Source organism: Crocuta crocuta, unplaced genomic scaffold (genome assembly GCF_008692635.1).
Source record: "Crocuta crocuta isolate KB4526 unplaced genomic scaffold, BGI_CrCroc_1.0 scaffold214, whole genome shotgun sequence".
In the NCBI taxonomy this organism is placed as follows: domain Eukaryota; kingdom Metazoa; phylum Chordata; class Mammalia; order Carnivora; family Hyaenidae; genus Crocuta; species Crocuta crocuta.
Genome location: NW_027529999.1, coordinates 921,281 through 940,928, shown reverse-complemented (window position 1 = coordinate 940,928; position 19,648 = coordinate 921,281). Strand labels below are relative to the sequence as shown.

General features: G+C 56.4%; 1 protein-coding gene across 1 annotated transcript in view; it reads left to right on the top strand.

The window, feature by feature from the left end:
* Positions 1-19,323, top strand: part of SERINC2 (serine incorporator 2) — a 22,015-nt gene extending 2,692 nt beyond the window's left edge. The window contains exons 3-11 of the mRNA XM_077763505.1: positions 8,331-8,492; positions 9,223-9,413; positions 9,798-9,877; positions 10,343-10,480; positions 11,393-11,562; positions 13,404-13,494; positions 13,800-13,941; positions 16,795-17,010; positions 19,160-19,323. Of these exons, the coding sequence (XP_077619631.1) occupies positions 8,331-8,492; positions 9,223-9,413; positions 9,798-9,877; positions 10,343-10,480; positions 11,393-11,562; positions 13,404-13,494; positions 13,800-13,941; positions 16,795-17,010; positions 19,160-19,295 (1,326 nt within the window). The 3' untranslated portion in view covers positions 19,296-19,323. The remainder of the gene's footprint in view (positions 1-8,330; positions 8,493-9,222; positions 9,414-9,797; positions 9,878-10,342; positions 10,481-11,392; positions 11,563-13,403; positions 13,495-13,799; positions 13,942-16,794; positions 17,011-19,159) is intronic.
* The last annotated feature ends 325 nt before the right edge of the window (positions 19,324-19,648 follow it).

Here is a 19,648-nt window from a genome sequence, read left to right as displayed (position 1 = left end):
CGGGGTGCGGGGCGGGCCTTGGGCAGCCGCCCCTCCCGGGACCTGGGGAGACCGAGGCCCAGAGCCCGGGGTGCGGGTGCGCGCCGCGACCCCAGCCGGCCCAACTTCCTCGCGGTGCGCCCCTCGTCTTCCTGTCGGACATTAGGATTCTTTGTGCGGCCCGCCCGGGCTCTGCCCCTCTCTGCGCTGTGGTGTGTCTTCTCTGTCCCCCTGGCAGCCCGTCCGTCAGCCTGTCGCCCTGCCCGCCTGCCTGAGTTTGTCCATGTGTATTTGTCTGACGACTGTTTCTGTCCGTTCGTTTATCCGACTGCCTTTGTCCGCCCGTGGCTGCTCCACCAGTCATTGTCTGCCCCACGGTCTGTCCGTCTGTCCTACCGTCCAGTCTGTCTCTCTGGGTCCGTCTCTGCCGCGTTCAGCCTGGCTCGGTCCCGGGCAGTTCCCCAAGGAACCCCGGACCCTACCCACTCCGGGCCCCATAGCCTGAAATGGGGGTGGGGAGGAAGCCCCCAGCCGCCTTTCTAAGCCACCCCTGAGTGAGGTCGATTTGGTTTGCCTCTGCCACCGGGCCCACCTCGGGGTTGGAAGACCCAAGAATTGAGAGAGTGGGGGTAGTACCTGGGCGCCTGGGCACGGGGACCTGGGGGGGTTGGGGATAGCCAGCCTCCGCTTTGGGGCTGCAGCCAGGACAGGGAGGAGCTTGTGCCAGACCCCGGCTGGGAGGCCCCTTCTCCTTTCCCTTTTCCCAGCCCCCTCTCCTTTCCCTCTTCCCCTCATTAAACCCGAGGTTCATTCAGGCAGCTCCCTCCCCCTCGGCCCTACACAAAGAGGAGCAGAGGCGAAGAGGGGAATCTGGTGGCTATTGACTCTCAGGCCTTGCTTTCCTTTGTCCCTGATTTGTGTGTGTGTTAGGATGGGTGGGATGTAAAGGTGGCAACTTAGGGATCTAGAGATTTCCTTCACAACCATTTTCTGAGAGTGATATCGGCCCAGAGAAGCTGTAGAGTGGGTCTCTGGACAGTCTCTGTCCTCTCTGGGCCTCCATTTACCCACCTGTGAAGTGTGCATGGGGGTGCGTGTGCAGAATCAAGGACTGGCTCCTGAGATCCCTTTCCGCCCAGTGAATTCTAGGTGTGGGCTTGGCTCTCTTGGCCAAGAGAGGTTTGCTTCCTGGTGGGGGAGGGGCTTGGGAGAGGCACACGTTGAGGGGCGACCTGCCAGTCCCCTGTGCCTCCGTCTCCCCATCTGCCTCCTTCATAATGCTGTTTGAGGAAGATTGAAAAGTGCCCCACCCAGTTCCTGGCATACAGTGCGTGGAGCTATTGTTAATTATCATCTTGGAAAGGAGGGTGGAGAATTCCCTCTGGAGCCTAAGCTGGTCACTGAGTCATGGAATCCTACCAGGCTGAGACCAGAAGGCACCGGACAAGTTTGCTCAGACACATCAAGAAAACTGCGGCTCAGAGAGGTTAGCTGAATTTCCAAAAGTTGCACAGTGAACGGAAAGGGAACCGCACAGTCAAAATTAAAATCTGATTCCTGGTCCAGGCTCCTGCCGGTACCTTCCCTGCCTTCACACCCCAGGTGCCTGAGGGACTGGCCCAGGGTAGAATTGGGCGGCTCGCCTGTTGAGTATCTCATATCTGTGAGGCTCCTGGCTCTCCTTATGGTGGCCTCTCCTTGGGGCTCTGACCTCTGACATTTACTGAGTTGCTACCACATGCCAGGTGCTGGTCAGAGCCCCTCACCACGCTGTCTCGTCATTTCTCCCGCTGGGCCTGGGACACGGTTATCCTATTTCAGATCATCAGACCAATGACAGCCACCAGTACTGATCACTCATGGCCCAGTGCTGTCCCGTGGCGGCACAGGCCAGCACTGCAGTGAGCACTCTATATGTACCCTGTCATTCAGTCCTCACAGGGACCCCAGTGAGCAGTCAATACTATTCCCATCTCACAAATGAGAAACTAGATCAGAGAGGGAAGGTGGTTTCTCCATAGCCACACAGTATTAGATGGTGCAGTTGGGCGTTGCTACACACTGAAAACCACCTGTTTCCATGGAGATCTGCCCCATAGGAGTGAAGTTCTAATAGGGGGTTCCTGGACATCTTCGGGGGAACATTCTGGAGTCTGTGGATCCATGGAGAAGACTTCTAGCCATGACGCATTTGCATCTGCCCATCATGCCTTTTGGTTTGCATTTGTATTGGGCCGGGCGCAAATCCTGGCTCAGAGAAGATAAGATGGGCCCACAGCGGGGTCAGACGATGGGACTTAGATCCTGGTGAGGAAAGTGACTTGCGCTCCTCTTCCTCCTCCTCTGCTGTGTGACTGTGGGCAGTCACTTGGCCCCTCTCTCTGGGGCGGAGAGAATAGGAAGTGGGAGAACAGTGGGGCCTCTCTCAGCACGTTGTGAGGATTGAGTAGAACCGAGATGAACACGCCGGTATATTTAGCACGAAGCTGGCATGCAGTGGCTACTCTAAGCACCCCAGGGTGGTAAAACACTCAAGGCCACATTCGAGGAAATGGTGAAGCCCGTGACACCCCAACTGTCTGATGGTAGAGCCTGGGCTCTTGGCCGCTTCACTGTCCTGCCCAGGAGCCCATTTTGTGGCTGAGGTAACTGAGTCCCACAGTGGGAAAAAGACTATTCCCAGTGCTGCGTGGGGAAGTCAGTGTGCACTGAGTGGTTTGGGGGCTGACCTCTTCTCTCTTGTAATTTCGTCTAGTCCCAGGCTGGTTCAGCCAGTAATGGGGCTGTCGGTGACGTCCACAAGGTGCATCCCTTCCTTGCTGGGACCAGTTTTTTGTTTAATTGTGGCAAGTTATGCATAACATAAAATTTACCATTTTAGGGACGCCTGGTTGGTTCAGTCGGTAGAGCTTGCGACTCTTTTTTTTTTTTTTAATTTTTTTTTTTAATGTTTTATTTATTTCTAGGAGAGAGAGAGAGACAGCATGAGCAGGGGAGGGTCAGAGAGAGAGGGAGTCACAGACTGAAACAGTCTCCAGACTCTGAGCTGGCAGTCAGCACAGAGCCCGACGCGGGGCTCGAACCCACGAACCGTGAGATCAAGACCTAAGCGAAAGTCGGACGCTTAACCGACTAAGCCACCCAGGCGCCCCTGTAGAGCTTGCGACTCTTGACTTCGGGGTTGTGAGTTTGAGCCCCAGGTTGGGTGTAGAAATTATTTAAAAGTAAAATCTTAAAAAAATTGCATTTTAACTTTTTTTTTTTAGTTTTCAAGGAGCTTGTAATTTATCTCAGGAAACATGATATATATATTTAAAATGGAGATCTATTTTTATGATATCAAATGGCATCATCCCAAATGCACGAGAGGGGGAAATAGTGTGGGCCACACCACAGAAACTCTAAGATCTGTCTTCCCTTGGAGTCTGTCCCGCCAGCTCTCTCTCCCGGTTCCCGGTTCCCAGAGGTACCGCCCACCACCCCCTTGGTCTGTCTTCTTTGGTCTGTGACCAAAGTGACATTTGTGTAATGCAGATCTGATGCTCTGCTTCCACACCAGCCTTGCTCATGGCTCTCAGGAGAAAGTGCAGACTCCGCGGCACTGCCCGCAGGGACCTGGGCCGTCACTTCCGTCATCCCCAGAGCCTCTCTTGCCAGCTTCCCCGAAGCTACAGTGCTTCTCACAGCTTAGCAGGTGCTAATCCCCTTGTGGAACACCTTTCCCTTCCTCACGGAGCTAACTGCGGACTCTGCTTTGAAAACTGCCCCCTCTGTTTTCCTTACTGTGGTGAAATACACATCATGTGAAACTGACCGGTGTAACCATTTTTACCTGCAGGCTTCAGTGGCTGAACTACATTCAGTTGTCTGCTGCCAGCCCCACCCTTCATCTCCAGAATTTTTTCATCTTCCCAAATTGAAACTCCCTACCCGTTCAGTAATAATCCCCACCCCCACCCCCAGCCCCTGGAAGCCCCAGTCTGCTCTCTGTCTCTGGTTTATGGCACTCACTGTAATGTCCTCAAGGTTCATCTGTGTTGTAGCCTGTGTCAGAATTTCCTTCCTTTTTAAGGCTCAGTGATATTCCACTGTATGGATAGACCACGTTTTGTGGTCCACGGACACTAGGTTGGCTTCCACCTTTTGATCGTTGTGAATAATGCTGATATAAACATGGGTATGCAGATACCTGTTTGAGTCCTTGCTTTAGACTAATACCCAGAAGTGGAGGGCCAGTTTGTTTTAAACAAAACATCTTTATTTTTTTTTGATGTTTGTTTTTGAGAGACAGAGACAGACAAAGCACAAGTGGGGGAGGGGCAGAGAGAGAGAGAGAGGGAGAGAATCCGAAGCTGACTCCAGGCTCTGAGCTATTAGCACAGAGCCTGATGCGGGGCTCAAACCCACGAACCACGAGATTATGACTTGAGCTAAAGTCAGACACTTAACCAACTAAGCCACCCAGGCGCCCCTAAACCAAACAACTTTAAACTGTGGCCCCAACCCTCCACTGCCTCTCTCACCTACCCAGTGCCCCAGGAATGGTTCTAAGAACCCGTGTCCCTGGCTTTAAGGACAACCGGGAGAGAGCTGAATGATCAGTGACAGCCTCTTCCCCCCATGCCAAACCACACCCAGCTCCAGAGCAGCCCAGCGTGCCTCAGGAGGTAGTGAGCCCCTCATTGTTGGCAGTGTGCAAGCAGTAGAGGCCGCCTTACTGGTGATTCTTCATTAGAAAGAGGCTGGACCAGTCCAATGCCCAGGAACCCTGCAGCCTGAAAACGCTAAGATGCAGGGCTTCCTAAGTTCTGATGCCCTGTTCCAAGAGCCCGGATGCTGGGACGCAGCCAGTGTGTTGGTGCCTCTCTGTTGCCGCTGTTCCCCTGAGTGCATTTGGGGGAGGGGGTTTGTAATCGTAGCACGGGGGCAGCTCCGTGTCCGCCTTGGCGTCTCACACTGCGTCATCAGTGTCAGTCCCTTTTGCTCCTCAGCCCGGTGACGTTTTCCTTTCCTGCCCCTGTAACAGTCGTGTGGTAAGTGGGCCACCCCGGCCCCTGGTGCAGGACATTTCGGCTGTCTGCAGTCTCCTGAGATTCTCACAAGCCCATAAAACCTACAGCTTTGTGCCTATTTTATTTTTGTCTTAATTAAAAAAAAATTTTTTTAATGTTTATTTACTTTTGACGGGGAGGAGGGGCAGAGAGAGAGGGAGACACAGAATCCGAAGCAGGCTCCAGGCTCTGAGCTGTCAGCACAGAGCCTGACATGGGGCTCGAACTCACAGACCCTGGGATCATGACCCGAGCCGTTGACCAGGCGCCCCTTGTCTTAATTTAAAAGTTTTCTTCTTTAGGGGCGCCTGGGTGGCTTAGTCGGTTAAGCATCCGACTTTCACTTAGGTCATGATCTCGCGGTTCGTGGGTTCGAGCCCCGCGTCGGGCTCTGTGCTGAGTGCCAGCTCAGAGCCTGGAGCCTGTTTCAGAGTCTGTATCTCCCCTCTCTCTCTGACCCTCTCCTGCTCACGCTGTCTCTCTCTCTCTCTCACCCCTAGAAATAAATAAAACATTAAAAAAAAAAAGAATTAGAGTGAACTGAAAGGCCAGGCCCCCGATTGCAGTGGGGAAGCTTCTTGCATGTCTCCCATGGACGTGATAACAAGCCAGAGCCAGGCCCTGATTCGGGCACTTCAACCAGCTCACGAGATCGGGGCTGTGGGTCTCTGTTGGTTTTTGCTGGCACTGGAGGGACTCTTTCCATCCCAGGGGGGTTTGAAATTAAACGAGACTGCCATCGATGAGCCAGTGGGCCCTTGGCACAGACAGACCCGAGCTCAAACCCCAGCTCCTCAGCTTTCTTGCTGTATGACCTTGGTCGCGTCACCTGAGTCATTTCCCCCATTTGTAAGTGGGAGGCTACAACACACTTACTCCAAAGTGTCAATGACACTTAATGCAGATAAATAAGGTGCTTGCTTAGCACAGTGCCTAGGACCGGATAACTCATAAAGGATAGCTGTCACTGTCAGCCTGGACTCTCAGCACTGCTGTCCACTTGCTCGGTGATTCTGGAATGTTCTAACTTACCTTATCTCAATTTCCCCATCTGTAAAATGGGACTAATAGCCAGGATGTTCTTTATGTTTATAAAACACTTTTTCTGGCGTTTGCGTATCCCTTCGCCTCCAAAAGGCAGCCAGGGGTAGGAGGCAGGGCTTGGGGTGGGTGCTGCAAGGTGTAACCAGAGTTATGATTTGGCCCGTGAAGAAGAAATTCGTTCTGCAAGTATTTCATTTAGCATCCCTGTTGAACTTGGCTTTGCCAAGAGAGATGGGTAACGGGGGCCATCTCTAGGGACGTTTCTACTCTTGGGAGGAAGGGAAGGGGAGACGGGAGGCAGCTACATTTCAAGCAGAGTGTGCTGTGCCCCTTGTGACCGCTCCAGAAAGTAGGGTGCGGGGTCCCTCAACCTCCTCTCCATAGGGCCAGCCTTTCCCTGTAAGGCTGTTCCTGCCCCGCCCAGCTCTAACCCCTTGATGGATGCCCTCTGCTCTTAGGATCAACACCACAGTTCTGCACGTGGGGCCCCGCCAGCCTGGCCAGGCTCCCCACTCCCCACTCGCCAAAGCTCGGCCACAGGGGCCTCTTTCTCTTTCTCCATTGCCCGGCTCAGGTCTGCCCCAGAGCTGCCTCCGCCTCTGTTCCCTCTGTCTGGAACCCTCTTTCTTTCTTCCCCTCATTCTTCAGCTCAGCTTAAATGTCACTGTTCAGGGAGGGGACCTGCCACCCCCAGTCTAAAGTAGGCCCCCCTCAGTGACTCTCAGGGCAGCACCTACCAGGTGTAATGATTGTTGAGCGTCTTTAATGTATACGGGTGGAGGCTGTGTTTGTCTTTCTTGCTCTTGACTCTTTTTTTTTTTTTAAATGTTTTATTTATTTCTAGAGGAGAGAGGAGACAGCGTGAGCAGGGGAGGGTCAGAGAGAGAGGGAGTCACAGACTCTGAAATAGGCTCCAGGGTCTGAGCCGGCAGTAAGCACAGAGCCCGACGCGGGGCTCGAACCCACGAACCGCGAGATCATGACCTAAGCGAAAGTCGAACGCTTAACCAACTAAGCCACCCAGGCGCCCCTCTTGCTCTTGACTCTTAAATGCCTGGGTGAGGAGCTGGGGCTATTTGGGGGAAGACAGATGGGTGGCCAGGTATATCGGGTGGCAGGCCTGGTTCCCAGGAAGGTCGGTCTTTGGGGGCGCCAGCTGTGAGTACCGGGGCATCACCAGCCCTCGAAGTGATCTCAGCCAGCCCCAGGGAGGCCAGGGGCTGGACTGACTCCAGCTTGGGCGGAGGAGCCAGGAGAGGGAAGGGGTTAGACCCCCGCTGCGGTCGAGACAGGTCCAGCCCCAGAGCAGGAAATCACAGCCACTCACAGTTCTACATTCCATTCATTCAGCAGATGTTTCTCATGTGCTCGCTGTTTCCTGAGGCCTTAACGTCCGTCTGGGGCTATGCCAGACACTTGCGTTTGTTCACTAGGTAGTCGCTGAGCTCCCGCTGTGAGCCAGGCACCGTCCCCCCGATTTCTGGGACTGCCACAGTGAACAAAACCCCTGCCTCCTGCCGCTTAGTGCTAGAAACGGGAGGGGGGTCACACAGGAGTCACATAGAAAGCCAATCAGATGATAGTAAGTCCTAAGGAGAAAAACGAAGCAGGGAGGGGGGGAAAAGAAGCCTGAGTGGGTTACACTGCAAAATTCCCAGAGTACGTGGGTGACTCAGTTAGTTGAGTGTCCGACTTCGGCTCAGGTCATGATCTCCCAGTTGGTGAGTTCAAACCCCACATCGGACTCACTGCTGTCAGCTCAGAGCCCACTTCGGATCCCTGTCCCCCTCTGTCTCTCTGTCCCTCCCTGCTCACTCCCTTTCAAAAATGAATAAAACATTAATAAAATGAACTAAAATGAAATTCCCGTGATAAGATGATTCCCATCTTACAGTAGGGGAAGCTGAGGTTCAGAGAGGTTGAGTGAGTTGTATAAGGTCACACCAGAGCTGGTCTTCTGGATTATCTATCTATCTATCTATCTATCTATCTATCTATCTATCTATCTATCTATCTATTTTTTACCACTCTGCTTCCCCTCACATCAGAAACAGTGTGATCCAACTTTTTGGAGGCTTGATTTCCCCAGTGCCCTCTGGTGCTTGAAAGTTAAATGGGATAACACCTGGGGAGGAGGCCCAGGCATGAGGAGGGAAGATTCGGGGACATGGAATGGGTGGGTCATGGCTGCTCCTGCTGGGACGGGGGAGGGGAGAAGAGTCAGGGAGTCAGGGTGCCACCCTTCCCTCCCCACAGGCGTCCTGCCTCTGCGGCTCTGCCCCCTGCATCCTGTGCGCCTGCTGCCCCTCCAGCCCTAACTCCACCGTGAGCCGCCTCATCTTCACGGCCTTCCTCTTCCTGGGGGTGCTGGTGTCCATCATCATGCTGAGCCCTGGCGTGGAGAGCCAGCTCCACAAGGTGAGTGGCCCTGGGGGCGGGGCGGCCTGGGAACTGGCCTGTGTGAAGGCTGGGGGGCCGGGGCACAGGAGTGTCCCCGTGCGCCCACGGACCCAGCTCGGTGATGGGGGCATTGCTTCATGTGGGGAGGAGAGTTCGAACCTCACGTGGGGATTATGGCTTCTCAGAGGCCCCCTCCTTGGAGAATCTTACTAATTATCATTGTTCCCTGGACACTGGCCGGGGCATGCTGTCCCCTGCTTAGTGCTCAAGCCCTGTTTGGGGTCCTCACTTCCCTTCCTCTCTGCATTTCATAGCCTGGCACAGACCCAGAGTGACTCTAGGCCTGTGGCTCTGGTGTGTGTGTGTGTGTGTGTGTGTGTGTGTGTGTGTGTGAAGGTACGAATGACCTGGGGAGTGTGCTGGAAATGCAGGTTGTCAGCCCCCACCTCAGAAACCCCAGAGGGGCCCTGGAATCTCCGGGCGTCCTGGCATAGGTGGTGGGAGGGGAGCATGTGAGGAAATCCACGCTTTCCACAGAGCCATGCGCCCTGAGGCTGCAGGCGCCACTGCAGAGTGACTGACTCTGGGTCCCCATCTGTCCTGGGTTGGGGAGAGGCGCTCACTCACAGGGGTTCAGCCCCAGTGGTGGGTGGGGGTGCAGATGGGGGGGAAGGAGGGGGCTCCCCTCCTGGCAGAGTTGGCCCAGGGGTTGGGGGCGGGGCCCTCACGCTGCTCTGTGTCCCCACAGCTGCCATGGGTGTGTGAGGAGGGGGCCGGGACCCCCGTGGTCCTTCAGGGCCACATCGACTGCGGCTCCCTGCTCGGCCACCGCGCCGTCTACCGCATGTGCTTTGCGACAGCGGCCTTCTTCTTCCTCTTCACCCTGCTCATGCTCTGCGTGCGCAGCAGCCGGGACCCCAGGGCCGCCATCCAGAACGGGTGAGGGCGCCCCTGCCCGACTGCAGCTCCGGCCCTGTTCCCCACTCAGGAGCCACCCAAGCACAGAGAGCGGCTCCTTCCGTTACCCCCACTGCTCAGATGGATATGTCAGAAAGGGGAGGAATGTGCCTAAGGCCACACGGCACTTTAGCAACACAGTTGGGGCAAGGACCTGGGTGACCACTGCCGCTCCAGCTTGACCCTTCCCTCTGCCTCTCAGGGGTTTCTTCAAGGGCCGGGATGGACTTCCCGTGCCCATCAGACCGCTAGAAAGTCCCTGTTCACCTGTCCCAGTACCTGCCCTTTGGGGGATGGGGTTCTGGGGGCCAGGCCTGGTCCCCTCCCCCACTCAGCCCCCTTGGCTGTCCTCCCCGCCCCCAATAGGTTTTGGTTCTTTAAGTTCCTGATCCTCGTGGGCATCACCGTGGGTGCGTTCTACATCCCTGATGGCTCCTTCTCCAACGGTAGGTGGCCCTGGTGGGAGGAATGGGGGGCTCCCAGGAGGGATGGGGGGCTCCAGAGAGACGAGCGCTGGCGGGGGGGGCTCTGTGCCCTGGCACAGGGACCCTGGGCTGTGGGCTGGGTCGCTGCCCCCCACCCAGGGAGATGGCACTCTGGTGCTTGGCCACATGGCCTTTGGACAACATGGGGGGGACAGGCGGAAGCTGCCTCAGCCTCACGCAGACCCCGCCACCTGCCATGCGGCACCGTATGCGTGGCTAGGAGCCTCCTGAGGGCAGGGACACTGCTGCTTCTCAGGGTCACCGCCGCAGGGCGTGGCATAACCGACTGTCGAATGAGTAAATGTGTGTGAGAGGGAGACGGCCGGAGCGCGCCCGCTGCATTAATCCCGGGAAGCCTGGTGCCCTGGCTGCCCCCGCTCGGCCCCGCCTCCCCTCCCCTCACCCGTGTTTCCTCTCCCCACCCAGTCTGGTTCTACTTCGGTGTCGTGGGCTCTTTCCTCTTCATCCTTATTCAGCTGGTGCTGCTCATCGACTTCGCTCACTCGTGGAACCAGCGGTGGCTGGGCAGGGCGGAGGAGTGCGACTCCCGGGCCTGGTACGCAGGTGAGCGCCGCCGGTCAGCCTCCGGATGCAGGGACCGGGCGCCCCCCGAAGCTACGGGAAGGCCTGGAGGGCATCTGTAGCAGCCCCTGCTCCAGGGCAGCGACTGAACTGTCCAGGGCAGATGAAGGGAAGGGGCAGCTGGTCCCAGGGTCACTTTAGGGGGTGGTCAGAGGAGAGCCGAACCCGAGAGGCCTTGGCGGGGTTTGAGTTCAGCGGTTCCTACGGGACGGGCCATGCACAGCCAGCCCAGACCAAGCCCAGTGACACTGGGTCACAGAAGCCCCCCATGGCAGGACAGGTGCCTGGTGAGCTGTCTTTCTGAGCAGATCAAGGAGAAAAGCTCGCTCAGGAGCTGGTTTGGTTTCATGCCTCTCAAACACGGCTGGTCTCTCTGACAGAGACAAGAGGGCTTCCTCAGGTCACCCTGCATCCAGTTGACTTAAAAAAATTTATTTTTAATGTTTATTTATTTTTGAGACAGTGAGAGACAGAGTGCAAGCGGGGGAGGGGCAGACAGAGGGAGACACAGAATCCGAAGCAGGCTCCATGCTCCGAGCTAGCTGTCCGCACAGAGCCCGATGCGGGGCTCGAACCCACGGACCATGAGATCCTGACCTGAGCTGAAGTCAGATGCTCAACCGACTGAGCCCTCTCAGGCACCCCTCTGGCTGACTTTTTAAAAGACTGTTTTGTATTCATCATAGTTCTTTTCATGGTCAACTTCTTTATGGCAAGGGAGTCTTTTCAGTTCAGGCGTTGATGCATGATGGACATTCCGGAGACCCTGACATCATTCCTCCAATGAGGAAGCCAAGGGCTCACACAGGGGACTGCCCAAGAAGCCCCCTCGAGGACCCGGGGGTCCCTGTGCCTCCTGACCCTTCTGCCTGCCATCCCCCCCTCCCTGCCCAGGCCTCTTCTTCTTCACCCTCCTCTTCTACACGCTGTCCATTGCGGCCGTGACGCTACTGTTCATCTACTATACCCAGCCCGGCACCTGCTACGAGAGCAAGGTCTTCATCGGCCTCAACCTCACTCTCTGTTTCTGCGTCTCCATCGTCGCCGTCCTGCCCAAGGTCCAGGTGAGCCCGCCTGTCTGCCGGTCCTGATGCCAGGCCCCTTGGCATGTGGGACTTCCGATGGGAACCTTGGGGTCCTGGGACAGAGGCTCGGGCTAGGAGTGTGGACTCCCAAGTCAGCCTCCCTGGGTTGGAGTCCTGGTTTGCACATCTGTGTGCTGGGTGTCTTTGGGAAAGTGCCTTAACCTCTCTGTGCTTTGCTCTTCTCACACGTAGAAATGAGGCTGATACCGACTCTTTGGAGTTATTTGCAGGACAGAGGTAGTTTGTGAACACAGAACAGGGTCGGGGGTATAGGTATCCATCAGACATTAACTATTGTTATCATTGTTGTCTTTATGGAAATCGGAAGACAGGGAGGACCACTGAGCGACGATTCCTAGACCCCTCAGCAAGGGGTGCTGGGAGGTGAAGTTCCACAGTTTCTAGTCCCAGACCATCTGGGGTACCGGGTGGGGCTCCCCAGGTCATCGTGTGCTTCAGAAAGCCTGCGAGCCCAGTGGTGCTTCGTGGTTGGGGATCCCAGCCCACCAGGGGCTTCACAGCTATCTTGCATAGCCTTTGAGGGCCTTGAGCAGAAAGGTGGGGAGCCTCCCTTCTGGTCAGGGCCCCTATTTCCAGGCGAGAAAATTGAAGCCCAGAGAGGGTGATGCCTCTGTCCCAGCTCACACAGCAATCAGTATTCATTCAACTACTACTTCTGGAACACCTCCTGTGTACCAGGCCCTCCTGTAGATGTGGGGGATACAGCGGTGGGGAAGAGGGGGAACGATAACCACAGCTGCCAGTTGATGACATCTGTGCTGTCATTTAGTCGCACACCATCATTGTCCCCACTTTCCACTTTCATTCTTTCTTGGAGGAGGAAAGACACTCGCCTGAGGTTACCTTAGCAGGGGGCTGAGCTGGGGGTGGACTGGCCTCCAGAGCCTGTGCTTTTTTTTTTCCTTTAAGTCATTTATTTATTTATTTATTTATTTATTTATTTATTTATGAGATCAAGAGAGCACAAGTGAGGGGTGGAGGGGCGAAGAGAGAAGGAGAGAGAGAGAATCTCGAGCAGGCTCCGTGCTGTGAGCGTGGAGCCCGATATGGGGCTCGATCTCACAAAGCACAAGATCATGACCCGAGCCAAAATCAAGAGTCCATACTCAACCGACTGAGCCACCCAGGCGCCCCTCGAGCCTGTGCTCTTGATCAGAGTTTAGATTCTTATTGTCAAGGGTATGTGTAGTGAGGGGTGGGGAAAGGCCCCTGACAGGAGACGAGGCCAAGTAAGGTAACTTGGGAAAATACGAGCTATGTGGGAAATGAAAGGGAGTGGACAAAAGGTGGGTGGGCGGGCAGGGTACGGGGAGCCTCCCTGGGAACTCGGAGCTGAGGCCTGAATGCTAAGGAGAAGCTGGCTGTGGGGAGATATTGGGGAGGGCCGTGTCAGACAACAGGCACAGCGAGTGCAAAGGCCCTGAGGTAGGAGAGGGTTTGGTAGGTTCTGTGGACAGAGAGGAGGCCACTGTGGCTGCAGTGCAGTGGGCAGGGAGGAGCTGAGGGGGGGCTCAGGTGGAGGCAATGGCAGGGGGGAAGCAGGGAGAGCTTTAACTCGGAGTGTGAAGAAGAGACCTTCCCCAGGAAATCTGTGAGGGGGAAGAACGAAGATGCCGTGTTGGGCAGACGGGTGGGTGGTGGGTGGCCTGGCTACTGTGTTTCCCCAAGGGGTGTGGGCTGGGCTGGCTCTAGGGTGCCGGGGGTTTCTGAGGTCCCCTGGTTGGGGCGGAGTGGGCTAGGTGTGGGTGGGGTGTCCCCCAGGTCTGACGGGGGTCTTCCTGACGGACTGCCTTTGCCAGGAAGCCCAGCCCAACTCGGGTCTGCTGCAGGCGTCGGTCATCACGCTCTACACCATGTTCGTCACCTGGTTGGCCCTGTCCAGTGTCCCTGGTGAGTACAGGCCTGGATTCGAGGAAGCCTGGGCTCATTCCGGGGTCAGTAGGGGCCCTCCGGGGATGCTGGGGACCCTCACAGGTGTCAGGGACAGCTCAGCCCAGCCCCGTCCCCATGCTAGGCCTTCAGGGAGGACCGTGTCCATTCCAGGAGCTATTTCTCTGTCATCTGTCTGCTAAGTTCTGTCTGTCGCTGGGATTTGGATGGTCAGTTGCATGTCTGTCTGTGCATTTGGGCTGGCTGCCTGCCCTACCTCGGACCCGGCCCACGTGGGCCGAGGGTGACCGTGCTCCCCTCCCCAGACCAGAAATGCAACCCCCACCTGCTCACCCACTTGAGCAACGGGACGATCCTGGCGGGCCCCGAGGGCTACGAAACGCACTGGTGGGACGCACCGAGCATCGTGGGGCTCGTCGTCTTTGTCCTGTGCACCGTCTTCATCAGGTATGGCGGGGGTCCGGCTTCCGGGGAGGCGTCCCGATGTGGGGGGCCTGATGGCATGAGCAAGGGGAAGACGGCGGAGCCATGAGAGCAAGCGGGAAGGCGCCCTCGGGGAGGGCACGTGCAGCATTGTGCTGGTGGGGAAACGGAGTCCTGGGGGGGGCACTGCGTGAGTGGGCAGCAGAGGCAGGGCAGGATGCCGCCCCCTGGCCCAGGGACCCTTCTTGCCCATCCGCTGGCACGTGCCCAGCTCAGTAGGGTGTGGGCACCTGAGAGGGCAGGGGAGAAGCCTGGCCTGGGGTCAGCAGGTACAGGCCGGCACTCACCCACTGTGTGGTCTGCGGGTAAGTGGCTTCGCCTTTCTGAGCTTTGGTTTCCTCCTCATAAGAGGAGGGTAGCCTCCAATGTCCAGGGTGGTTGCGACCCCACAGTGTCACCGGAGAGGGGCCAGCTCAGACTTAAGATCACGTAAGAGCTTTTTTAAAAATTATTATTATTATTTTTAAAAATATTATTTATTTCTGAGAGAGAGAGAGCAGGCAAAGGTCAGAGAGAGAGGGAGACACAGAATCCGAAACAGGCTCCAGGTTCTGAGCTGTCAGCACAGAGCCCGACTCAGGGCTCGAACCCACGAACCGCGAGATCATGACTTGAGCCAAAGTCGGACGCTTAACCAACTGAGCCACCCAGGCGCCCCCATAACAACTTTTTTTAAAGAGCCATCTTAGCAAGCATTTATGGCTGTGGACTCTGGAGCCAAACTGCCTGTGTGTGAGGCTGGCCCGCCCGGCCGCTCACCAGCAGTGTGGACTCGGGCAGGTCACTTAACCATTCTTGCCTTTGTTTGCTCATCTGCAAAATATGGATAAAAGTAGTACCTCCTTCACGGATTGTTGAAGGGTTATAGATGAGTCAGTATGCAGAAGGCACTTAGAAAAGCACTTGGCAGGTAGTGGGCACCGAGTGTTTGCTTTTATTGCAAATAGCTGAGAACATTTGCACCGCTGGGTGGCAGCGAGTGGCTGTTTTGTGAGTCACCAGATGCTAATCCTGAGTAGAATTTCTGTCTCCGCTCAGTCTGGCAGACTCACTACGGCCTCCTCGAGGCCCAGCAGGGCTCCTCCGAGCGCCACTTTCTTGCCTCCCCTGAGTGCCCGGAGGGAGCCTCTGTCAGGCTCCTCTCTCCTCCCCGGAGCTGGCCACCCCGGGCAGGGCCTGTCTCGGAACATTTTGAGGCTGTTTCCCATTTTGTTTTGTTTTGACCTTTTCTTCAAAAACCTTTCTCCAGGCCCAGTCTGGGCAGTCCCCAAACGCCTCTCTTTGTCACCTCTGAGAGGCCCGCATCACCTCCAATTCACAGGAGGCGTGGGAGGAGCAGCCACCTGTCTGAGGCCGTGAGCACGCGGTGGCCGCACACCGTGAGGACACCTTCCCCGCCTGCCCCCATCCAGGCACGGAGCTGCTTCCAGAACGCATGCCTCCCTGGCCTGCGGTCCCTGGGCAGCGACTCCGAGAGCCCAGGGGCCTGTCTGTTCCTTTTTAAATTATTTATTTATTTTTTTTAATGTTTTATTTATTTCTGAGAGAGAGAGACAGCATGAGCAGGGGAGGGTCAGAGAGAGAGGGAGACACAGAATCTGAAACAGGCTCCAGGCTCTGAGCTGGCTGTCAGCACGGAGCCCAACGTGGGGCTCGAACCCACACACCATGAGATCCTGACCTGAGCCAAAACCAAGAGTCGGATGCTTAATCGACTGAGTCCCCCAGGTGCCCAAGGGCCTGTCTGTTCTTAGCCTCGTTCTTTTTTTTTTTTAATTTTTTTGATGTTTATTCATTTTTGAAAGGACGAGTGAGACAGAGTGTGAGCAGGGGAGGGGCAGAGAGTGAGGGAGACACAGAATCCGAAGCAGGCTCCAGGCTCTGAGCTGTCAGCACGGAACCTGACATGGGGCTCGAACTCACAGATGGCAAGATCATGACCTGAGCTGAAGTCAGACGCTCAACCGACTAAGCCGCCCAGATGCCCCTGTTCTTAGCTTGGTTCTTAACACCAGGAAGCAAAAAAGCACGAGCTATGTCCCCGGGACCCGGGCTCCTGTGTATTAGATGTCGGCACGATGTTTTGGTGACTGGGGTCAGTGGGAGCACTGTGGGTGACTTCTTCCCTTGATGGGCTGGGGCTGGGGCCCAGAGCTCCTTCCGTGTCACTTTTTTTTTTTTTCCAAATGCAAGTGGGATTCTCAAAATTGCCTGTGTGTCTCAAACTATTAAATACTGTTTAAAACATCAAGACCTCCTTACAGAAAAGAAATAACACAAAATCATTACTCTTAGTATTTTTAAATTATAAACATGGAGAAAGGGGATGTAACTGGTAAAACTACTCACCTAATAGAAGAAAACAAACTTAATGGCAAATGAGTCTTCTTAATGATTAACATCATTAATGAATGTCGTACCTGGCGTGGTCCTTGGCAGTACTGGGTACTCAGTACCTGTTTACGGACACGGCAAATGGACAACCTGAGCAACAGTGCCTGTTTCTTTAGTCTGTACTCTGTGCCAGGCACAGCACTAGGGGCTTTCCATTATTAATACTCCTGGCAACTCTACAAGGAAGGTACTCTTATCCCCAGTTTTACAGAGGCTCTGAGAGGTAAAGTGGCTTGCCTCAGGCCACAGAGCGGGTGGGAGTGGAGTTCAGAGTCAGAGCAGTGAGTCAATCCCTGGGCCCAGAGCCTAATCACCAGATCACTGGGCCCCTGAGGTTCTAGAATCATTGTGCCCATTGCTGTGACCGGCGCCCGAGCTCTTGGAGCCGCGCACCTGCCTACTTCCTCCCTCCCTGCCCCACAGCCTGCGCTCCTCAGACCACCGGCAGGTTAACAACCTGATGCAGACGGAGGAGTGCCCATCCATGCTGGAGGCCACGCAGCAGCAGCAGCAGGTGGCCTGCGAGGGCCGGGCCTTCGACAATGAGCAGGGCGGTGTCACCTACAGCTACTCTTTCTTCCACTTCTGCCTGGTGCTCGCCTCCCTGCACATAATGATGACGCTCACCAACTGGTACAGGTGCGTGCCGCCCGGCCTTGCGGGGACGGGCTCTGCCCTGCTGGGGTGTGGCGTCCTCTCCTCTGGCCCCTCCCGTGTTCTTCCTGAAGGTTTGGGCAAGGAGGTGATGTCCAGGACCCGTCCACATCCCAGCTTGCACCTTCACTAAGTGCCTGCGAGGGGGGACCATAGAAGGGGACCATGGGCTTGTGTAGGGCAGGTGGGGTTTATAGATCATAGGTGGCTATTTGCATTCTGAGCTAAGAGTTGGGATTCATCGCTGGAGGGTCAGGGTTTAGGGTGTGTGGTTAGAATCAAAGTCACAGGGTCAAGAATAGGAGTCAGGGGGTCAAGGGTTGGGACTGGGAGTGTACAAAGTCACAGACTTGGCTGTTGGGTTAAAATCGGGGTTAGCAAGCCATAAAGCCAGGATCGAAGTTCCCAGGTCAAGGAACGAAGGTCAGAGGAACAAGGTCAGGGGCCGGAAGTGGTGTTATAGACTCAAGGGTCAGATTTCAAGGTCAGAGATATCAGAACTTGATCATAGGATCCGGGGCCGGGGATGGAGTTACAGGATTGAGGGTGAGAGGCCAGGTTGGAGGGTCAGGACCAAGGTCAGAAGCTCCAGGGTCCCAAAGTGAGGTTATAATATAGTCTAGGACTGCATCAGTGTTGAAATTGAGGTCAGGGGCAGGTCGGTGTATTAGTCAAAAGCTACATTGAGGGTCAAAGACATAGCCAAGGCCAAGTGTCAAAACTATCTGAGATGGAGGCTTGGGTTACAAGGTAAGAGCCAGAATCGAAGTCAGAGGTCACACCGGAGTCGTAAGGGCAGGGCCAGAACTGAGGTCTCNCTCAGTGAGTCTGCCATGCTGAGCCCCTCCCCCTCCCCCCTCCAGGACTTGCCCCTGAGCTGGGCACCCCCCCCCTTCTAAGTGCCTTCAAGGGTTGGGAGCAGCAGGCACAAGCCTGAGCCTTACCTTCCCACCACCTCCCGGCCACAGAACTGCGTCTTCCTTACCCTGTCCCCTGTCCCCTGTACTCACCCTCTTGGGAAAAAAGGGCCCCTTATTCTCAGGCTCCCCCAGGAGAAGGTCCTGAAGGAGAGAAGCGCTCAGAGCCACTCAGAGAGTGGGAGCATTCCCCAGGATGGGGTGCCCAGCACTGAGGCCCGATCGTCCTGACCACGTCCCCCAGGGCACCCCGCCCCGTTCCCCGGACTCCGTGCCTTACCGAGTCTCCAAGACTGATCGCAATAAAAACAAGCCAGTGCACGTGTCTTCCCATGTTCTGGGCCCCCTGTGCCATCTGGGGCCAGGGTGGGGGTGGGAACAGGATGTCAGCGCTGAGGAGGCCGGGTGACGGGCCTGGGCTCTGTTCAGTAGGTCATGGGGAGCCTTGGGTGGAGGCGGGGCAGGCTACTGGAGAAGGAGGGGGTTTGGAAAAAGGAAGTCTAGGGGCCAGGAAAGGGCCTGGAACAGCGTCTGCACGAGGGGTGGTGAGGCCAGAGTCAGGGTGGGGAGGGGGGCTCCTTCAGGGCGGTTGAGGGGCCATGTTCAGTGTCCTACTCGCGCCCGCCCTGAGCCCCCACCCACCTCTGGCCTGCCTCCGGGGTCCTCCTCCGTCCTGCCATAGCCAGAGTCCTTGGCACCTGCTTTGGGTCAGGTGCCTTAGGGAACGCGGAGAAGCATCTGACCCATCTGCGGACTCAGGGTGCTGTGGGGAAGAGCGTGCACTTGAGTCAGCCAAGCTGGCTTGGGTCCAGTGGATCTTGGGACTCCGTGGGACTCCAGGCAAGTCTTTCCCTCTGGGCGCTGGCTCCTCATTCATCAGCCGGGAAAACGCCACCCACTCCCAAGCTGTTGGCAGGCACAGATGGAGGAGCCCATGTGAAGTGCCTGGCAGGTGCTCAATAAATATGATCGGTTGCTGTCTTCAAAGGTGCACAGTGATGCGGGGGGGGGGAGGGGGGAAGGGAGGGGGCACAGCCTGGCTCCTGGTTCGGCCCCAGGGCCTGGTTTGAGCTGATGACTGACTGAAGGCCATGCACCACTTCTGTGTGTGGGTGTGACACGTAGGCATGGACGGGACTGGGTTTGCAGGGTGCTGGGGGTGCAGTGGCCAGGGACACGGCTTGCTTCCAGGGAGCTCTGGGATNGGTGTGTTGCAGACCCGGCGAGGCTCGGAAGATGGTCAGCACGTGGACGGCCGTGTGGGTGAAGGTCTGCGCCAGCTGGGCGGGGCTGCTCCTCTACCTGTGGACCCTGGTGGCCCCCCTCCTCCTGCCCAACCGAGACTTCAGCTGAAACGGCCCCCTGCAGCCTGCCCGCTCCGAGCCTCAGGGCTCAGTGAGTCTGCCATGCTGAGCCCCTCCCCCTNATCGGGGGGGGTGCAGGGGGTGCAGGCAGCACAGGTGCCCAGGGGTGCACCGAGGGGACACCTGACATGGGCCAGGAGTCAGGCCAGACACCCTGGAGAATGCATGGGAGCCAGCCAGGTCAAGAGGAATGGGAGTGCTCAAGGCAGAGGGGTGTCATGTGAACAAGAGAGACAGCGGGGGAGGGGCGCCTGGGTGGTCCAGTCGCTCGATGCCTCTGGCTCTTGATTTTGGCTCAGGTCATGATCCCTGGGTCATGAGATAGAGCCTGCTTGAGATTCT